Source organism: Mustela nigripes, chromosome 7 (assembly GCF_022355385.1).
Source record: "Mustela nigripes isolate SB6536 chromosome 7, MUSNIG.SB6536, whole genome shotgun sequence".
NCBI lineage: Eukaryota > Metazoa > Chordata > Mammalia > Carnivora > Mustelidae > Mustela > Mustela nigripes.
Window position 1 is genome coordinate 18,646,558 of NC_081563.1, and position 21,337 is coordinate 18,667,894.

Genomic DNA, 21,337 nt, shown 5'->3' on the forward strand with positions numbered 1-21,337 from the left:
TGTGATACTGACTTCTTACCTTTTCTTCTGTAATCAGGGTTACCAGAGTTGGAATTGGAAGCAATTGATAACCAGTTTGGACAGCCAGGAACAGGTGACCAGATTCCATGGGCAAATAATACAGTGACTCCTGTAAATCAGAATAAGCCAGAAGAGTGAGTAATACATTTCCTACCTTATAAAATATCAGATACCAACTTCTACAACAAAGAACTATTTCCCAGACTGGATTCCAGTCTTCATTTTATTTTGTGAGATAGTAGTAGACAAAAGAAAGGGGGATAGATGGGTGCCTGGGTGGCTCAGTTCGTTAAGCAACTGCCTTCAGCTTAGGTCCTGGTCCCGGTGTCCTGGGATTGAGTCCCGCATCAGGCTCCCAGCTTCACAGGGAGTCTGCTTCTCCCTCTGACCCTCTCCCCTCTCATGCTCTGTCTTTCTCAAATAAATAAATAAAATCTTTTTTTTTTTTTTTTAAAGAGGGGGGTATAGAGGAAGACCCCACGTTAAACAGATTTATTTACTGTGTGACTGCAAGGCTAGTATGTATTATAATTACTGAAAGATTGATATAGTATCCAGCAGTTGTTTTCTTTTCATCTCTTGCTTTGCTTTGATTGATTACTGTAAAATTTCTGAGATCTGTAGATGAATTGAGCTCAGTGTAACAATTATTATAAAAGCTTTTGAGCTTTTAGTTGTATAATTATTTTGTCCGGTGTTTCTCTTTGGAGCAAGATGATATTAAGAAAAGAAAGTACTTTTTGCATCTACTCAGTGTCCCATCTTGATTAGAATTTAATTTCTTAATTGACATGAGTAGCTCCATTCCAAAACATTAGAGTACATCTCATGCATAGCAACCAAAGGGTGACTAGGCAGTGTTGAGTGTGGTTTAGAGCTTTAACTATGAACTGTATTCCCATTTACCTTCCCCAGAGAGGATTCCTTATAATTATGTTTGTACTATTAGTATTATTTTCCATATATTTCTGAGTTTTTTGCATCTGTTGGTATCAGGAGGATTAGACTGTGTATTTCCTCCATGTAATCAACAGGTTTTTTTGTTGCTTAACACTGAGAATGTTTCATTTTCCTAGTTTGATTTCTTTTGTAAATGGTAATCATGTTATTTTATGATTAAATCAATATAATTTGATCATCTTTGAAACTTAAGTATATATAGAATAAATCTTGCTGTAGGCTAGATGATTTTTTTCCCTGAGATTTTTATTGATTTTTATTTTCGACTTTCATGAAGAATTCTTTTCCCTTTCTTAACTATGTTTAGTTAATTTTTCAAGCTATTTCTATAAGCAAAGAGCAAGAATATGGAAGCAAATTTCAGTGACTGACAAAACAGTGAGAATATATTCAAGCTTCATACAGAACATTTATAAATTTCTACACATAAGTATAGAACATTTCATTGTGTGATAATTGGTTGAAAAAGCGTCTCCACAGAATTTTCTAGAACAAGATTTGCATATTTGTGTGTATCTCATACATATATATGTATATATCTATGTTTATGTTATTGAGATTGAATACTTATTTGCTATGTGAGTCTTAAACTCTTTTATCTTTTGATTCTTTTAGCCAGTGTATTAGTTCACAATTAGATGAGCTGCTCTGTCCACCAACAACAGTAGAAGGAAGAAATGATGAGAAGGCTCTTCTTGAACAGCTCGTGTCCTTCCTCAGCGGCAAAGATGAAACTGAGCTAGCTGAACTAGATAGAGCTCTGGGAATTGACAAACTCGTCCAGGTATTCATTAAAACTGGCATTATTTAAACAATACAATCCTGAGAAGCTAGAAAATTATTTTTAAGCAAGATTTGTCAATATTGGTCTCACTGTGTTTAAGTAGTTTTATAACTTATTCTTGTGAAAGTTATCAAAATATACCTAAATAATGAGGTTTTTAAAACAAAAAAAAAGTCATAATAATTAGAAATAGTTAGAATCAGAAAGTCTTAGCCTTTCACTATGGACCAGAATCTTAGAGGCTCCCCCTAGAAGAGAATCCAGATTTATATAATGACTTCTTATCCTAGGACTTAATTTATCCTTTATTCTTGCTAGACATCAACCTGCACATCCCATGATAGTCCACCTTTGGGCATTTTTCACATGGTGAGGTTGAAAAATCAACTTAGTGTTTCATGACCAACATTTTTAAAGTAGTAGAATATAAGAAAAAGTGGAAGTTGTATTTCATAAAACTTTCCTTTCAGTTACATACACATTTGTGCACGTGCACACACACACACACACTCAAGCACACCAGGTCATAATTTAAATTATATTTTTACAATGAATAATAGTTATCAATTTTAAAAGCCATAGTTATGGCATTCTTTTAGGCCAGCTATGAATTTTTTTTTTCAACTAAGAGGAAAGAAAGCATGAATTCTCTATTTGGGATAGAAAAATGCCTAACTTAATCCCTCCTATAATAATACTTCTCATGGTAAGCTACTAAATGTAATGTTTGTTGACTCTTAGGCTTTGCAGTGTGATTCTTTTCAAACCTTTTGGCTTCATTCCATTGATTTTAGCCTGTGTTTTAACCATGTTTTTGTCTCTTTTTTGAGATTTTTTAAACATCTCAGTTGATCTGTTATTCCATTTCAGAAGGAAATTTCATAAGTGATTTCCTTAGATAGCAAACTCCTAGAGACCTTCATGAATTCAGCATAATATTTTATAATAAAACTTTCTAGAGATAACGTATTCTCAGATCCAAGATTATATAGAGAAGCATGTCATATAGGCAGTAATTTATTTGTGAAATGTTCTGGCTTATTTTCCAACAGGGAGGTGGATTAGATGTCTTATCAGAGAGATTTCCACCACAACAAGCAACACCACCTTTGATGATGGAAGAAAGACCTAACCTTTATTCCCAGCCTTATTCATCTCCTTCACCTACTGCCAATCTCTCTACCCCTTTCCAAGGCATGGTCAGGCAAAAACCTTCGCTGGGGACTCTGCCTGTCCAAGTGACGCCTCCCCGAGGCGCCTTCTCACCCGGCATGGGCATGCAGCCCCGGCAGCCGCTGAACAGACCTCCGGCCGCGCCCAACCAGCTGCGGCTCCAGCTTCAGCAGCGCTTGCAGGGCCAACAGCAGGTGAGTCGTCCGGGTCTGCAGGGAGCACTCTGAGAAGGCTTCTGCTAACTCGTGCTGCATTGACACTGCCCTCGGGCTAGAATAAAGGTATCAGGTCGAAGTGTTCCCACAACCTTTGTGAAAAACTCAAAACACCATCCTTGGTCGGCAAGGATAAGGTAAAGGAGACTTTCTTTCAGTTAAAGACAGCTGGCTCATAACAAAGTACTCTTGAAACTCACTATTTAAAAGCAATTTGCTTCTATTTTTTGTGGTAAGAAATATTTAGGATGAACATCATATATTATTAAATTAATAAAGAGAAATATGTAGCTTAATTTGTAAAGTAGAGCATCAAGAGATACTGTTATGATTATTGAAACAGGAAATGAAATTTATGTTGTTTGAAGTTGGAGTGATTGAAGCTTACTGATGTTATTGCATTAGGAGAATGGAGGAAAGGATAATTTGGGGATCCTGGGGAGCTGGGTGTGTTCAGTCTTCTCTCTCCTTACAGGTGATGAGTGGGTATAGTGCCATAAATATTTAAAATTGTCTAAGCAGCAAATACAGAGATAAGTAAGCATCAAGAACCAAAAAAGCAAATCGTTAAAAGTATTGTCTCCAGGGCAGGGGGTGTGCCTGGGTGGCTCAGTCAGTTAAGTATCCTACTCTTAATCTCAGCTCAGGTCTTGATCTCACGGTCATGAGTTCAAACCCTGTGTTGGGCTGCATACTGGGTGTGGAACCCACTTAAAAAAAAAAGTATTGTCTTTGAGAAGCAGGACCAGGGCTATAGATTGTTGCTTTTTCTTCTTAACCTTTTTGTATTTTCTTAATCATCTGTGGATGATATTGCTTTGGATTTTCTTTAAAGTATTTATTTACTTACTTACTTGACAGAGAGAGATCACAAGTAGGCAGAGAGGCAGGCAGAGAGAGGGGGGAAGCAAGCTCTTCCCACTGATCAGAGAGCCCAGGGCTCAATCCCAGGACCCTTAGGTCACGACCTGAGCGGAAGACAGAGGCCCAACCCACTGAGCCACCCAGGTGCCCTCTTTAAAGTATTTAAAGCAATTTCCTAGAATGTTACAAATTCAGGAAAGAAGAGAAATAAGGAACTAAATTATATTAGAAAGGCAATATTTTATAATGTTATAAGATCTCTAATTTCAAGTCCTAGTTCTAACTTAGGTGGCTTGACAAATTATTTACCCTTTTAAAGCCTCTGATTTCTGATTATATCCATAAAAGAAATACAGTAAATAATTTGTCTACCTCGTAGGTGGTCTGTGGATTGAATGAGTGAGATAGTAAATATAATAAAGATCTTAGCACAGTGTCAGTAAGATGAGATGGCCTGTATAATAAATGCTAATACATTGGACTGTCCTTGAGGAGAAAAAATTATATTCCTTAATCTCATACCATACATAAAAATAAATTCTAGGTATTTTAATGATCTAAATGTGAATATGAGATTTATGTGGCCCCTAAAAGGCATAAGGGAAAAGTTTGATGTTTGCGATAAAATTTAAAACTTGTAAGATAAAAGACACCATAAACAAGGTTAAATGTAGGCTCAGGGAAGATATTTTCAACACTGTGTAAGTGACAAAGAATTAGTGTCCAGAATACATCAGATTCATAACATGGTGTTCATAATATACCCACCTCGCTAGACTAATACCATCTCTTTACTCGCTGTTCATGTTCTCTCATTCCCACACACAGGACATATAAAGCATCTCATAGGAATTTAGGACAGTGCCTGATGATCTGAAAAAAGAAAGGTACAAACTCAGGACTACATCATAGTTTCTTTCTTTTAATGGATTTTTAAGATCAGTTTAAAAACATATTTCTTGACTATAAGTATATCTCATTGACGGGAATGTGGTACACAAGGAGTAAAAATAGTCTACAATTTTACATTTGATTATACAGTTTTGAATAATCCCCAGTTGGGGGAGAGGGGAAGGAAAAACACCCTAGGAAACTAGTAGAGATTCATTGGCTGAAACTTCTAAGGAACAGCAAAAATGAAGGAGGGAGGTAGTGATTAGGAATACAAAGTTGTAATGAAGCCTTTAGATATAGTGTCTGCTCACATGTCAAATAAGCCAAGTCTCAAGAAATATATCCATGATAACAATAAAGAATTCCTAAAGTTCTATTTTGAGAAAAGGATAACAGCAAAAATGGGTAGACCTGCTGCTTGTAGAAAATTATGTAAGATTGGCTCATAAAAGATGTGATTATTCTGTTCTAGTTTTCTATTCTTCTTCTCCAGCCAGGGTCTTCATACTCTCAAGAAAAGAATACTGTGAAAAGGGAGTAACATTGGAGACACATAAAGAAATGTGATATACTTAGCCATCTCAAACAAGTCAAGTCCACATGTGTTATGTGTTAGAGTATTGGAGAAAATGTATGGATCTGGTAGAAGAACCACTATTGATTATTTTTTATATATTAGAGAAAATAGAAGTGACCAGAAAGACCAAAGGGCTGAAAGTAGAGGGAAGCTAATTTCATCTCTAGAATTCTGGCCATGAAAACTGCCTGATAGAAGAATAGCTTCTTCTTCTTTTTTTTTTAAAGAGCTAATTTATTTATTTGACAGAGATCACAAGTAGGCAGAGAGGCAGGTAGAGAGAGGGGGGGAAGCAGGCTCCCTGCTGACCAGAGAGCCAGATGTGGGGCTCGATCCCAGAACCCTGGGATCATGACCTGAGCCGAGCGGAGGCTTAACCCACTAAGCCACCCAGGCACCCCAAGAATAGCTTCTTCAAAAGAAACCCCCTATTGGGGCACCTGGGTGGCTCAGTCAGTTAAGCGTTGGATCTTGGTTTGGCTCAGGTCATGATCTTGCGGTCATGGGATCAAGCCCTGCTGGGGCTCTGCACTCAGCACAAAGTTTGCTTCACATTCTCTCACCCTCTCTCTCCACGCATGTTCCTTCTCTAATAAATAAATAAATAAATAAATCTTAAAAAATAAAAAACCCTTGTCAAGAATTTACATGTGGCTAAATCAGGGTTTTCATTCTTGGCACTATTGACATTTTAGGGCAGATAATTCTAGTTTTGGGGGCTTTCCTGTTCATTTAAGAATGTCTAACAGCAAAAAAATAAATAAATAAATAAAATAAAAATAAAAATAAAAAAAAGAATGTCTAACAGCATCCCTGACCTTCACCTTAGATGCCAATAGCAACCTTTCCCCAAGTTGTGTAGCTAAAAGTGTCTTCAGACATTGCTAAATTTCTCTTGTGGGGCAGAATTATTCCTGTTTGAGACCGTCTAGGCTAGATAATCATCTTTTAAGTTTCCTATAGAAGGATTTCTTGATAAGGCATTGAAAAAAAGAAATCCATGCAGACAGACAAAATGTCAGCCAGCCTGAACTCTGAATGTGTGTGTGTAGGGGTGTGGGAGATGTGTGTGTATGTGTGTGTGTTTTGTGTGTAGGCTGAGTTTGTACTGTTCCACTGGCCGCAAACTCCACATTTCCTTTTATAATACAAGCCTTTTGACCTGGCCTTTATAGACTTCTGAATTTATGTCCCAAGCTCTGAGGACTCCTGACCTCTCTCCTCCCACCAGCCAAAAGTGAAGATTTCCAAGGAGTTAAAGGATATGGTGATCATTTTGGGAAGACTTCCTAGAAAGAATAGAACTTGACCTGCTTGCTAGATAATGAGTAGCATTTTAGTAATCAGAGTGAAGAGGAAGGTCAGAGTGAAACAACTATATACAGCATTAGGTTGTATGTAGAGAGAGGGGAGGGGCAGAAATAGATAAATTTCTCTTTAACAGAATGTGCTTTAGAATAATTTCTTCCTCTGCTAAAAATAGACTATTTATTTTCTAAGGTTGTAATTTATTTCCTCGTTGAAATTTTCTCGTTTTTACTACTTCTCAAGCATCTTTCCTCCCTCCCCACCCATTTCATGCTCTCATTATCTCACAATTCAAAGAATATATAAAGCTGTAAGTTTGGAAACCCAACTCCCACTCCCCTGGTAGTGTTACCTCTCTTCATTGCTAAGATTAATGTATTTCCCCCTATCCTCATGGCCTTGTCTTCTGTTTCCAGAGTTGCCGTACTTTCTGCCTTAAGTTAACTCGACCATCCTTCTTGCCATCTCGCATTCTCATCTTTCAAGGTCCTATTGCGCGCTCAAGCTCTTGGTCCCGGCCTTCCTTCTCTCCTCTAAGCTTGAGCGCCTTGTAGGTGTCTCTGGGTATGCAAGTGTTGCACTTATAGGTGGCACCCTTCTGTATTGGCCTCTGCCACTCGACAGAATTCCCAGAGGACAGAGATTTGCTCACCTCTGTAGCCTTCAAACTTTATATATTATCTTGCATACACTTAATTTTTTTGCTAAATCTTTGTAAAATTAATGGTTTATTTAAACTTATGTCTGGGGTCTGTAGAATTTAAAGAAGTATGTAGAGTTTTGTACTTAAGAATCCCTTTGACGGGCACCTGGGTGGCTCAGTGGGTTAAGCCGCTGCCTTCAGCTCAGGTCATGATCTCAGGGTCCTGGGATCGAGTCCCGCATCGGGCTCTTTGCTCAGCAGGGAGCCTGCTTCCCTCTCTCTCTCTCTGCCTGCCTCTCTGCTTACTTGTGATTTCTCTCTGTCAAATAAATAAATAAAATCTTTAAAAAAAAAAAAAAGAATCCCTTTGACTTTTATCTTTTTTTTTTAAGATTTTATTTATTTGAGAGATAGAGAGAGGGTGTGTGAGCAGGAGTAGGGGGAGGAGCAGAGGGTCCATCCCAGTACCCTGGGATCCGCAGTGCAACCGAACCAGTCCTCTGGTATTGCTCAGGTGTCCCCAGTCTGTAGGGTTTGTGTTCCAGGCCTTAGCCAACTGAGCCATCTAGGCACCCCAAGAATCCCTTTGACTTTTAAAACCATAATGTTCGTATCTTTAATTTTTAAACGATTCTGAATGTTCTATCCTATTCCATAAAAGCCTGGAAGCTTTAATTTTTACATTTATATTAAATGAGCTTTTCCCCCAAACATTTTGTTTTCTGATCTAATGGGAATCAAAAAAATTAATGAAACCAGAATTAAGAATTGAGCTGTTTGGAGATGGGAGATTTAATCACTGTTCACAGCAATTTGGATTCTCTTACAAAATCTCCAGTCTTTCTAGTTTGCATCTCATATATTAAAATATATTAAATGTATTAAAATATTAAATATATTAAAATATGAGTGTTAATATCTTTATTAGTAATTTATGTTATAAAGCATCATATACACACAAAATAGTATTGATACTTATATTATCCCTCTGAAGAGTTTATTCACCTCAAATGATTGAGCAAGAAATTCTTTAAGCTATAGATTGTTTATCAGGAAATATCAATTCCCAGGGTGCTTGTTTGTTACCTGATGAAGTTAAGGCCTGCCTATGACCTGGAATTCTAAGCCTGATACGACAGCATCTTCCAAACTAGTGTTCCATACAAAATTATTCTAGGAGATAAATGTTAATGGCAGATTCACAGTGTGCTTTGGCCAGTTAAAGGCTCATAGAATTACTGCAGTAAAGAAATCTGTTTCACCTTGTGTAACCCATCATTTCCAATACTTAATACAGCACAGCATGCTATTTTCCTGGCACATCTATTAATATCTGCAGAACAGTGTTCTTTAGAACACCAATTTGGGAAATGCTGGTCTAAAGTAATTACTTCTTCTAGTTAAATAAATAGTCTATTTTCTCAAACCATTTGTTTCTTACATAATTCTCCCCAGCAATGAAATCACGTTGGATTTCCCCAAATATGTACCCATCTGACCGTCAGCCTCCAAGTGAGAAAGAAGTACCTCAACTTTTCCATTAATCTTCTAGACTTTTGTAAAATGTGCCCTATTATATACTTACTTTTATACTGTAGTTTAAGATGTAGGGCTGATATTTCTTTTCTCTCCATTATTGTACTTATCTGAAATAACTGAGTAGTAGCATGATTTTGAAAGTATGATCTATGGGGGCACCTGGGTGACTCTGTCATTTAAGCATCTGACTCTTGATCTCAGCTCAGGTCTTAATCTCAGGGTTGTGGGTTCAAGCCCCACATTGGGGTCCATGCTAGGCATGGAGCCTACTTTAAAAAAATAAAAAATAGGGACACCTGGGTGGCTCAGTTGGTTGAACAGCTACCTTCAGCTCAGGTCATGATCCCAGGGTCCTGGGATTGAGTCCTGCATCGGGCTCCTTGCTCAGCGTAGAGCCTGCCTCAGCGTAGGGACTGCCTGCTACTTCCCCTGCTGGTACTCTGGCTTTCTCTCTCTCTAACAAATAAATAAAAATTAAAAAAATAAAAAAATAAAGGTAAGCTATATGTATGTATATGTGTATATACCTATGTGCATATGTACACATGTATGTGGATTCTGCTTTTTTTTTTTTTAAGATTTTATTTATTTATTTGACAGGCAGAGATCACAAGTAGGCAGAGAAGCAGGCAGAGAGAGAGGAGGAAGCAGGAGCAGAGAGCCTGATGCGGGGCTCGATCCCAGGACTCTGGGATCATGACCTGAGCCGAAGGCAGAGGCTTTAACCCACTGAGCCACTCAGGCGCCCCTGGATTCTGCTTTTAAATGCTCTGTCCTATTTAGTGTTCTGTAGGTGGGAACTATTTGATAAAATGTTTGGAATTGCCAGCCTTTTGGCAAATAAACATGGGAAATAATCTTACTAAACTTGTAATACTGAAACTTGTTAGTAATCAATAAAAAGTTTCTGTTACCCTAAAAGGGCCAAAGTATGTATTTGTATGTAAAAATATGATATCTCATTGTTATATTTTTTTCTAGTTGATCCACCAAAATCGACAAGCTATCTTGAACCAGTTTGCAGCGAACGCTCCTGTTGGCATCAATATGAGGTCAGGCATGCAGCAGCAAATTACACCTCAGGTAATGTGAGAAAAGCAGACATTGTTAGCAATTCTCTACCCCAGGCTGTTTCTTAAAGTGTTGATTTGAGTGTCCGAGATGATCTTTTAAGGTAGTGGTGCAACTTTCTTCTAGAATGAATTGATAATCAACTTGTGATACCCCTTACTGATATTTAATCTAAAGCAAGAGTCCTTTGTTTGGTTTTGGTGGTGGTGTTGTCGTTGCTATTAGATACCAGATGAATCAGTAGAACACTCTTACTGGTATCCTGAATAGGGCCAGTTATAAGACCCCTAGATAAGAAACTGTGTGGATGGTACCGGAAGCCTGATCAAAACCCAGTCACATTGCTGAGTTATATTAACTACCCTTTTGTGTCCTCTGCTCAATCTGAGCATCAGCATTTTCAGTTTTTTATTTATTTTAGCAAGCCTTGTACATGAACCCAGGGCCACTGGAACTTTAAACATAAAAAGAACTGGGTTGCCTTCTACGTCTTATCCTGTACTCAACTCCCTACTTAACTTCGTAGTACTTCTGCTTCAACTGCTTCATGCTTTCTTAACCAAGGTGACACAAAAATTGGAGAGATGAGGAATTTTAGACAGGATGCACACAAAACTTCTTTCCTCCGTAAGGTGTACCTAGATGGATTCAGGGCAAAAACAGGAAGACAACTGTAATCAAAAGGGTTACAGACAGAAACTAATGTTCATGGGTCACCTGGGTGGCTTAGTCAGTTAACCATATAGCTCTTGGTTTCAGCTTAGGTCATGATCTTGGGTTCTTGGGCTCGAGCCCCCCCATTGGCTCCATGGTCAGCATGGAGAGGGGTTCTCTCTCCCTCTCCCGTGCTCTTCCCCTGCTTGCTCTCTCTCTAAAGAAAAGAAAAGAAAAAAAAGAAAACTACTGTTAAGCAGCAGATATTGGCATCTTCATGGATCCATACTTGGGTTTCCCTGTCTTAAAAAGCTCACTATTTAGCTCATGCAAGGGTAGTTAGGTTATAAGGAAGGAAGACCCTACTTTTGGAATTCACATAAGGATGATTTCTGTTAGAAAGTCATATGTCACAGTTTCTTCTAGATTGGACTATATCTGTTTGCAAGTTTAATTTTAGAGGAGCTATCTGCCTTGATCAGATCCTCAGTCTGAATTGAAATCTTCTGAGGAAGGCTTTATTGAAATTCCATGTTGCTTTAATGAGTTAGACCCAAAAAAGTGATTTTAACCCTAATTTTACTGTTGCTTTTGTCATTCCTAGTATTATAGCTATTAAAACACATACTCTGATGCCTGGAGCAGTCTTTTTTACAACAGTGTTATAAAATAGCTTGTTCTGGCCCCTGGGTAGCTCAGTTGGTTAAGCATCCAACTCAGGTCATGATCTCAGGGTTGTGGGATCGAGGCTTGTGTCTGGCCCTGTCTGGAGTCTGCTTCTCTCCCTTTCCCTCTGCCCCTTCCGCTACTCATGCTCTTTCTCTAAAATAAATCTTAAAAAAAAAAAAAGCTAGTTCTGTTTATTTTATTTCTAATTATTCTTTTTAAGTAACAATTTGTTTGGCAATTTATCCTAGATTTCTGATTCTTCCTTTTTAAATAGTATTCTTAGGTTTTTCCAATTGTAAAGATAATGCATGCTCATTATAAATAATTTGGAAAATACAGGAAAGTGTAATGAAGAAAATTAAAATCAACTCTAATCACATTTTATTCATTTAAGTAAAGTGGAATAAATGATCTCAGTGAGAAAAGAGAAGAACTAAGAAACAGAAAATTTGGGGGGAAAGGAAAAGAAAAAAAAGCCTCCTAACCACGTCACCTCAGACATGTTTGAAGTCATAGTGATAATTGCTGCGTGTTTTGTTGCCCCAAGCTACTAGGCTTTATCCTGTAAGCTTCCCAAAGTAGGGGATGGTGATAACAGTATTCATAAATGAGGATTGGTTTTCTCTTTTGCAGCCCCCCCTGAATGCCCAGATGTTGGCGCAGCGCCAGCGGGAGTTGTACAGCCAGCAGCACCGGCAGAGGCAGCTAATACAGCAGCAAAGAGCCATGCTCATGAGGCAACAAAGCTTTGGGAACAACCTCCCTCCCTCATCTGGACTGCCAGTTCAAATGGGGAACCCCCGTCTTCCTCAGGGTGCTCCGCAGCAATTTCCCTACCCACCCAACTACGGTACAAATCCAGGAACCCCACCTGCTTCAACCAGCCCATTTTCACAACTGGCCGCAAATCCCGAGTCAGCCTTGGCCAACCGCAACAGCATGGTCAACAGAGGCATGACGGGAAACATGGGAGGACAGTTTGGCACTGGAATCAATCCTCAGATGCAGCAGAACGTCTTCCAGTACCCAGGATCAGGTATGAGGACTGCTCCTCTGCGCTGCTTCCCACGTATCCGATGGCGCAGGTGTTCCCCTGCGCTCATGGCGGGGCAGTGCGCCCAAGGGGAAGGTGCTGCCGTGGGAGTCAGGGGACCCGGGCTCCAGACTCATCTCTTGCCACTAGTGGTTAAATAGTTGGAGGCTTATCACTCCCTGACAGCTAATATGATTAATCAGAGGATCCAGAAGGACCTGATTCTAAAATTTTTTGAATTTTGTCTGCAGGGTACATTCTCTTAACGTTCTTACTTTCTGTCATGGATCCCTGTAAGAATCTTATGAGAGTCCTCTTCAGACGATGGGTTGAAGTACATGAACTCAAAATGGGCATACAGTTTTTTCATTATTTTGGAGACTTTGATTTTGATAGTTTATATAGGGATAACCCTCTTTGCAAAGCCTCTCAGGCTTCTTATTGGTGTCAGCACTCCTAGCTACTTAAGTTGGAAGCTCTTCTTCTGCAGTCTGAGGAACTTCCTGGCTTCCAGGAGTTTTTTCCTTTTTAACCTTTTGTTTGCATTGTCTCTCTTCCGTTCTCTTTGTCCTAGGTGATGATGTCCTTTTAAATTTTACTTCTTTCACTTTCAGACTCTAATGGGTAGTGGTAATAAAACACATTTGATTAATCCACGATATTTAATCAAACTTTGATGCAAAATTAATGGCAGATTCCTGGGGAAAAATTGAAATAAATCCCTTCATTTTATAAATGAAAGAAAAAGTAAATTATAAGTCTGCCTAAAAATGAATTTCCATGAGAAGACTGCTATTTGACTTGAATAAAATGTTGAGGTTACATAGAGATTTTTTTTTTTACATAGCAATATGCGTATCAACTTTGACAGCCAAATCAATTTAGACTTTCATTCTCGTGGCAACAAGTGCTAAAATCCTTTGACTATTAAATTAAGTTATCTAGGGAGACTGTGTCAGACAGCACCAGAATTCTCAAAGATCTTTTACTCAAAATTATGTCACATCAGTTCCTTTGTCCTCAAGACAATGAAGTCATCTTTGGCTGGTTTACATCGCTGACACTATCTGTATGGGCAAGAAAAGGATTATAAATCTATATTTTAATAATAATATTGTCTGAACCTTTTGAAGGCCACTTTCATGTGTCTTAAGATTTCTGTATGCAGAGAACTTGACAAGGCTTTTTCACTTTATTCTGGCCTGCAGAAGTACTTCCTCCAGCATTAGAAGACCTGTGTCGTTACCTGGTTCTCCACTCCTCTTCCAAAATGGCAGCTTAGCCCACACAGCAAATAGACTCTTAGTAGCATTCAGAATATTGATTACAGAGCCTTAAATCAAAAGATTTGTCTCATTCATTGGCAAAATAAGAAATAACTATGAGTAACCCAAACATTAGTAAATTCCCCAAGGATTCTTTTCTCTTAAGAAACAGAGAAATAAAAACAGTACTTATGCCCATTTTCAGTTATGTTCCTCAGCACCTCTTCTCTGGAAGACCAAGAAAGAATTTCGTATCCCTCTTCTGTTTCTTGACAAAGCCACCTAGAAAGGCAGTTCTTCAGAACCCCATTTCCAATGAAGTTGACAAGATTTCTTTCAGAGTTGTGTTCTCCTCTTTGAGCTACTGCCATGTCAGTGTGTACACAGTGGTTGAGATCATGAGTGGTGGGGCTTACTTCTCTAGGCGACAGAACTGGATGTGTTGCTTCCCATCATAAGCGCTCTATCTGGTACCTGATTTTTCTTCTAGTCCAAATTTAGATTGACAGAAAATGCTTTTCACAACATAAGAATTCATCGTTGATCAAATCAGCATTCCTACTACAAACAAAACCCAGACGCTGGGTGCGATAGAGAGTAGTTGTTTCATCCAGTTGCAAATTGAAATAAAATGACAGAGCCTGAAGTTCTTTCGTGAACTACTTCAAAATAATGGGGTGGGGGGAGTGGTCAGGTTTTCTGGAGAACAAAAGAACATTTAAAGAGGCAGTGTTTTTAAATGTCTTCCATTGTGCTAAGTTATAAACTCATTCCAACATTATCAATAACCTGGTAAAAAGCTTCATGACCAGGTTTTGTGTGAGTACAAATGCAAGTTCTGGAAAAGTTTCAACCTTTGCAAATGAAGACTTCTTTTGGAAGAAAAAAAAAAACCACCACATGTTTTTTAAATAAAATCTTACTGTAACACAGTCCTCCTCTTTAGTTTATGTGTGATAATACATAATGTGGTTGGCTTCATACGCAGAGTTGAATTGTACCAGGAACCTTATGACCTGCAAAACCAAAAATATTTCCTATCTGGTCCTTTGCAGAAAAAGTTTTTGTGTTAATTGATATTAGTAAGACTAAAGGTTGAATTCATTAACTTAGCTTTAGTCCTTTGCTTTGGCATCTTTTAGCTTAGTAGGGGCCCAGAGTAAATGAAGGAATATGTGAATAATAGTAATGACAGAGTATGCTCTCTTTTATTTCTGAAAACCAAAAATATTTCTAGACTATCAAGCCATAATGATGAGTGCACAAGAACAGAATTAGACATTTACAATTTATTTAGGGGCCCCTGCGTGGCTCGGTCGGTTAACCGCCTACCTTTGGCTCTTGTCGTGATCTCAGGGTCCTGCGACCAGTCCCCACATTGGGCTCCCTGCTCAGCAAGGAGTCTGCTTCTCCCTCTGCCTCTTTTCCCCATTTCTCCCATTCATGCTCTCTCTCAAATAAATAGGTAAAATCTTAAAAACAAAACAAAACACACACACACACACACACACACACAAACCCTGCATTTTTAAAAAAATAAATAAAATTTATTTTATACCAAGGTGACATTTAAAGGAAATATGATGGAAATTTTTACAAAATTTTGTACCCACTCTATGAATTCCTTGAAGCTAATCCATAGCTCCTTCTGTGAACTACAGTAATGCTACTCCACCCATTCCTCCTCAGTGATCTCATCCACTCCTGTGGCTACAGTGACCTCTTCATGCTGATGACTCTCTTCTGTATCTCTAACCAGATCTCTCAGCTCTTGTGTACAACTGCCTGATGACAGACATCCTTGAATTTTCTCTCCACTAACACCCCAAACTCAGCTTGTCCAAAGTTAGACTCATCAGTTCTGCTTCCCTTCTCTCCATATCTCAGAGTTCCAGCTGTTCTAACAAATTTCTCAAGATCCGAGAAAGAATGTATACCTTGCTCTCTTTTCATACTAGGCCTTGTAATCCTATATCTGCTGTTTCAAACCAGTGTCCTTCACTCACCGGCCTCATTCTTGTTCCTCCCTTCTCTCAGAACTGTCTCCTCTGGGAAGCCTTCCCTGACCACTCCCAATCATAGGCACTCACCACTCTGTCTTACACTCACTTGTTCACCTAGCTGCCTTGCTTTTTAAATAGCAAGTTTCTTGACTGAGCAAAGTGTGATCTTTTTAGTTTCTCAGTTGCCTAGCACAGAGGTCTGGCAGGGAGAGTAGGTGCTCAATGAACCTTCGTGAAGTAAATGAATGGAAGGATGAATCCTGGTTCTGGTTGCTGCTGCCAATGGCTGTAATGCTATTTATGGTCCAGCAGGGAGGCTTAGCATAGTTTAGGTGAAGACAGAATTATCGTAATTTTGGAAGGAACTAGATTGTCTGGTCCAAGGAATCCGAGGTCCAGTGTGGTGGCAGAACCTGAACCAGAACTCTGTCTACCCCTCCAGTTCCTTATTTACAAGCTGGTTCTCTCTACTAAAACTAGGTCAGCTGATAAGGAACAATTAGAATGTGAAATGAGTCCAGAAAGAAATGTCAAAAAGTATGCTGATATACTTGCAATCTCTTATTTATTGTTTAACTTTGATTCTACAGAATAATGTCCAGAATATGAGAAGTATCTCTCCTGCCGTCACATACATATTTTTCTGAAAGAAACTATTTCCTCATTAACAAGATTATAAATGCATTAAGAACAGACAAGTATTTTTTCAAAGATCACAACCAAAATAGTTAAATTATAGAGTTTATATAGAGATAGTCTGCATAATTCTATATGCATAACATAGAAATGATGAAGATGGGGGGAAAACACCCATCTTCTAGAGTCATAAATGAAAAATTAACTTCTCCTTATATTCTTAGTCAAAATTATTAAGAGATTAAATTACAGATGGAGGAAGCAACAGAGAGAAAATATATAGCTTTATTTATAATAGTCTTTACCAAGAAAAATAAACATTTGATGAAAGAAAAAAACTATAGAAAATTTACAGTTGGCTCTATTTTCACAGAAAATGTAAAATATTTTTAAAATTGTAGCCTACAAAAAACCAAAAGGAATAAATTAACTACATCTCTGGCCATATTAAACAAACAAAAGGAGAAAAGTTATAATAATGGTGGCAAAACATAGAATATACGATTATATTTATAGAGAGACATTAAGGACATAGAGACATGCTTATGATATAATCATAAGGGAAAGAAGCAGGTCACAAAAATGTGTTAGATTTTTTAAATAAAGATTTGAATGAATTATACTAAATTATGGATAATCAGATTATGACATTCTTCTCTGCACTTTTAAAACTTTCTGTATCTCAAAAGTATTTAACTATGAAATGTATTTTGTCAGGAAAAAAATACAAAGTGCTAGCATAACAGAAATCATTTTTAAAAATCCATTTTTACCTTTTAAACTGTTAGGACTTCCACTTTGGGCTAAGTTGGAGTAACAGGAGCCAGATTTATTCCCCCATCTGAAACAAACAAAAAGATCAAAGTACATCGAACTATAGTTTTTGATATTATCCAGACTATGCTGCATGGAGAGGGAGTCCAAAAGGAACCAGTAGTCTACCTGAGTTGAGCCCATGGAGCTGGGAGTCTAGGAAGGCCAAGGCAACTCGAGGTCTCAGGGCACAGGACCAGAGAAGAGAGAGCCACAGGGAACTGCAAGGATGTACACAGGGTCCCACTCAGATTTTGTGTGTGTGTTTGTGTGTGCTCACACAACAAACCAAGGCCAGGGAAAACCACCTGGAAAGATTATAGGGAACAATCTACAAAGTTCGCACAGGGCCAACTTCTCTTCCCACCAGCCAGAATAGAAAACCTCATGATTCATGGGGTGTCAAGTAAGATACTCAGAAGGGTTTTGTCTCAGTAGCAGACAAAATAAGCCCTAACCTTTGCTTTTGTCTCTTGACACACAAGACCCAAAAGGATTAAACTGTCTCCATGTAACCTAACTACAACCCAGATAAAGGTTGAAAATACTTAAAGGGCATTTAGGGGTACCTGAGTGGCTCAGTTGTTTAAGCATCCAACTCTTGATTCCAGCTCAACTCATGATCTCAGGATCATGAGATCGAGCCCTGCTTCAAGCTCCTTTGTCAGGCTCCACTCTGGACATGGGACCTGCTTAAGACTCTCTCTCTCCCTTTTCCTCTGCCCTGCCACCCCCTTTCACATGCACCCACTCTTTTTTCCTCCTTCTTAAAAAAAAAATCCAGCACCTAACAAGGTAGAATTCACAAGGTCTGGGATCTAGTCTTTTATTACCAGGCATGCAGAGATGCAGTATAATAAAACCAATAACGAGGAATAAAATCTGTCATCGAAACCAACACAGACACACACAAATGATAAAATGAGTAGACAAGACATTGAGACAATTAAAAAGTATACAATTATTCTATATGTTCAAAAAGCTAGAGGAAAGCTTGAACATATTAAGTAAAGTCAAGGACAATATAAATAAAATCAAAATCAACTTCTGGAAACAAACTACGGTGTCTGCAATGAAAAATATACTAGATGGGATAACAGAGATATTAGACATTACAAAAGAAAAAATTAGTGAACTTGAAGACATAACAATGGACACTGTCAAAATGAAATCAGAAAAAAACTGAAACGATAGCAGGTTCACTCCAAATTGACCTTACACAAAGCAAATCAAAATGTCAATATGCTTTTTGGAGAATTGACAAGCTTCTCCTAAAATTTATATGGAAATACAAAGGATCCAGTGTAGCCAAGACAGTTTTGAAAAAGAGAGCCAACTTGGATGACTGTCATTTCAAAAATTACCATAAAGTCACATCAGTCAAGGGGTGCCTGGGTGGCTCAGTGGGTTAAAGGCTCTGCCTTCAGCTCGGGTCATGATCCCAGGGTCCTGGGATCGAGCCCCACACCGGGCTCTCTGCTCAGCGGGGAACCTTCTTCCTCCTCTCTGCCTGCCTCTCTGCCTATTTTTGATCTCTGTCAAATAAATGAATAAAATCTAATTTAAAAAAATTTTTTTAGAAGATTTAGAAAAAGTCACATCAGTCAAGACAATATAGCATTCATACAAGTATGGACATAGAGACCACAGCAACAACCTAAAAATTCAGAAGTAAATTGTTAATATTACGGCCAGCTGATGTTTTTAAAACGATTGTATCAATAGCTGCTAATAAGCATCATCCTGCCCAGGAAGGAACAAACTACCAATAAATGCTGCAGAATGGTCAAACCTCAGAAACATTATCTAAGTGAAAGAGGCCAGACCCAAAAGATCTCATGTGATTACATTTATATGAAATTGCCCCCAAAATGCACACCTGTCAAGACAGAAAGCAGATCCATGGTTGCCTGAGGCTGGGGTAGGAGAGGGGAATGACTGCTGACAGGCATAGGGGGGACATGAGGGGAATGAAAATGTCCATACTCGACTGAGCTGATGGTTGCACAGCTCCATAAATGGACTACAAGTCACTGAGTTGTGCAGTTCGGTGGGTAAATTTGAGGTGGCGTAGGTGATACCTCAGTAAAGCTTAAAGAAAAAGGACAGGGAAAGAAGAGCCCACAGAGATGACTGAGGCATGGACAACAAAGCTCTTCTCATTTTTCATTTCACACGCGTTTGTTTTGCCTTTTTCCCTTCCTAACTTATTTTTATTACACAAGTAATCTGTCATGTATATTCATGTACATTTTTGCACTTAAAAACTCATGTAAGGGGCACCTGGGTGGCTCAGTGGGTTAAAGCCTCTGCCTTCGGCTTAGGTCATGATCTCAGGCTCCTAGGATTGAGCCCTGCATCAGGCCCTCTGCTCAGCGGGGAGCCTGCTTCCCCCCTCTCTGCCTGCCTCTCTGCCTACTTGTGATCTCTCTCAAACAAATAAATAAAATCTTTTTTAAAAATCCATGTAAGCAAAAAGAATAGAAAAAAAATTATACATAATCCTGGAACCGAAATCAATATGTTAGTGATGCATTCTTGCAGACTTATTTTATGTTTACTTCTCTGTTTATACTCTTAATTTCTTGCCTTATTTTGAAGAGACTGAAATGTTTTCCCTGCTCTATTGAATAGGCTGTTTCTAATTATATCATGAATTATATCATGACAGATCCTTGTGGGAGTGGGGGGTTCTCTTTTATAGGGTTAATACATTTATAGTATAGTCACATAAATTAATTTATGTCAATTTGCAGGAATGGTTCCCCAAGGTGAGGCAAACTTCGCTCCATCTCTGAGCCCCGGGAGCTCCATGGTGCCGATGCCGATCCCTCCTCCTCAGAGCTCTCTGCTCCAGCCAACTCCGCCCTCGTCGGGGTACCAGTCACCAGACATGAAGGCCTGGCAGCAAGGTGCAATGGGAAACAACAAGTAAGTAAGTTTTTGAATATGAGCATCCCTGGTCTCCGCAGCACATAAGAACAGTTGTGCCGTGACGATCGGAATAGAAGAGGGCTGGCTGCTTCCAGTTGCAAGCTCATGGAACTGAATTTTACATGATAGCAAAGAGAAATAACTTCTGAATCCTCTAAGTTTCAAGTCATTTTTAAGGTAAATGTGTGTGTTTACAGTGCAGAAAAGTGGTCTAGTGGCCCCCAATCCCCCATCTCACTGTCAGCGCACCTGAAGAACTTGATCATGTGTGAAACGGAGCTTCCCTGGGACGGAGGTAGAAATGGGTACTTAAAAAAAAAAAAAAAAAAAAAGTGTTATTTATAAAAACACTTTAAAAATTCTAAAAATCTAAAGTAAGAATGGCTAAATATCAGAATTCACTAGAGCCTAAAGAGTGGGCACACAGGCTTTACCCCTCTCGGCATGTTTCAGAGATCTCGTGGCAACAGTAGAGGTTTTGTGGCTTCTCAGGCTGTTCTGCCTCAGCCAGCTCTTTGAATCTCTAGATTTTCAGTGGCCTCATCTTGCCCATTCTGCTCTGAATTATCTCACTAATGTCATTTTCCCCCCAATCCTGGCTGCTGAACTTTTCACACTTCACTTGAGTTTTATAAGGCTTTTAATTAGGTTGTGTCTTGGTTCTAATGACAGGGAAACCGTTTGATCTGACAACATAATAAGTGAGGCAGTTAAAGTTGAAAACTTAAGACCATATTCTCCTAAAGTTCACTGAAAGGTGAGAGGAAGTCTTCCCGTTAGAGAACTGTGGAGCTCTCAGTGAGGACTGTGTGTAAATTAGGTAGAAATGAAACTGCCTATATAACATGCAAGAAGAATTTAGACTCCTAATATGTTCTAATCCCAGCTTACTAAATTCACTTTAGATTCCACGGTCCATGGGTATCGTGATTCCTTTACAGACACTCTCCACTCCCTTGGCCAGCTCTCCCTCTGCTGCACTTGGCCATGCTAGCAAGATGCTTCCTAATGAAATCCAGCTAAACTCTAGCTCCATGCCCACATCTAAGCATTTAAATGTGTCTTGGAAAAAACACAGTCCCACTGACAGTTCTGCTTCCTTTTACAGTTAAATACCCTAAAAGACTCTGAGCACTTCTCCTTCCCTTGCTGACCAGTCGGGCTTTCATCCCCACCGCTCTAGCACCAGTACTCTTGTCCAGGTTGGCAGTGTCCTCCACAGTGACAGGTGCGGTGACTGCTGGTAGCATTTGCATTTATTCTTTCTTGACGCTCCTCCTT

General features: G+C 38.9%; 1 protein-coding gene across 6 annotated transcripts in view; it reads left to right on the top strand.

Moving 5' to 3' along the window:
• The window catches only part of NCOA1 (nuclear receptor coactivator 1), a 237,210-nt gene that overhangs the window by 201,150 nt on the left and 14,723 nt on the right, over positions 1–21,337 (top strand). For all 6 annotated transcript variants that reach the window (XM_059405242.1, XM_059405246.1, XM_059405243.1 and 3 more), the window contains 6 exons: positions 38–155; positions 1,597–1,765; positions 2,818–3,132; positions 9,960–10,061; positions 12,006–12,408; positions 19,879–20,053. In XM_059405242.1, coding sequence (XP_059261225.1) covers positions 38–155; positions 1,597–1,765; positions 2,818–3,132; positions 9,960–10,061; positions 12,006–12,408; positions 19,879–20,053 — 1,282 coding nt within the window. The remainder of the gene's footprint in view (positions 1–37; positions 156–1,596; positions 1,766–2,817; positions 3,133–9,959; positions 10,062–12,005; positions 12,409–19,878; positions 20,054–21,337) is intronic.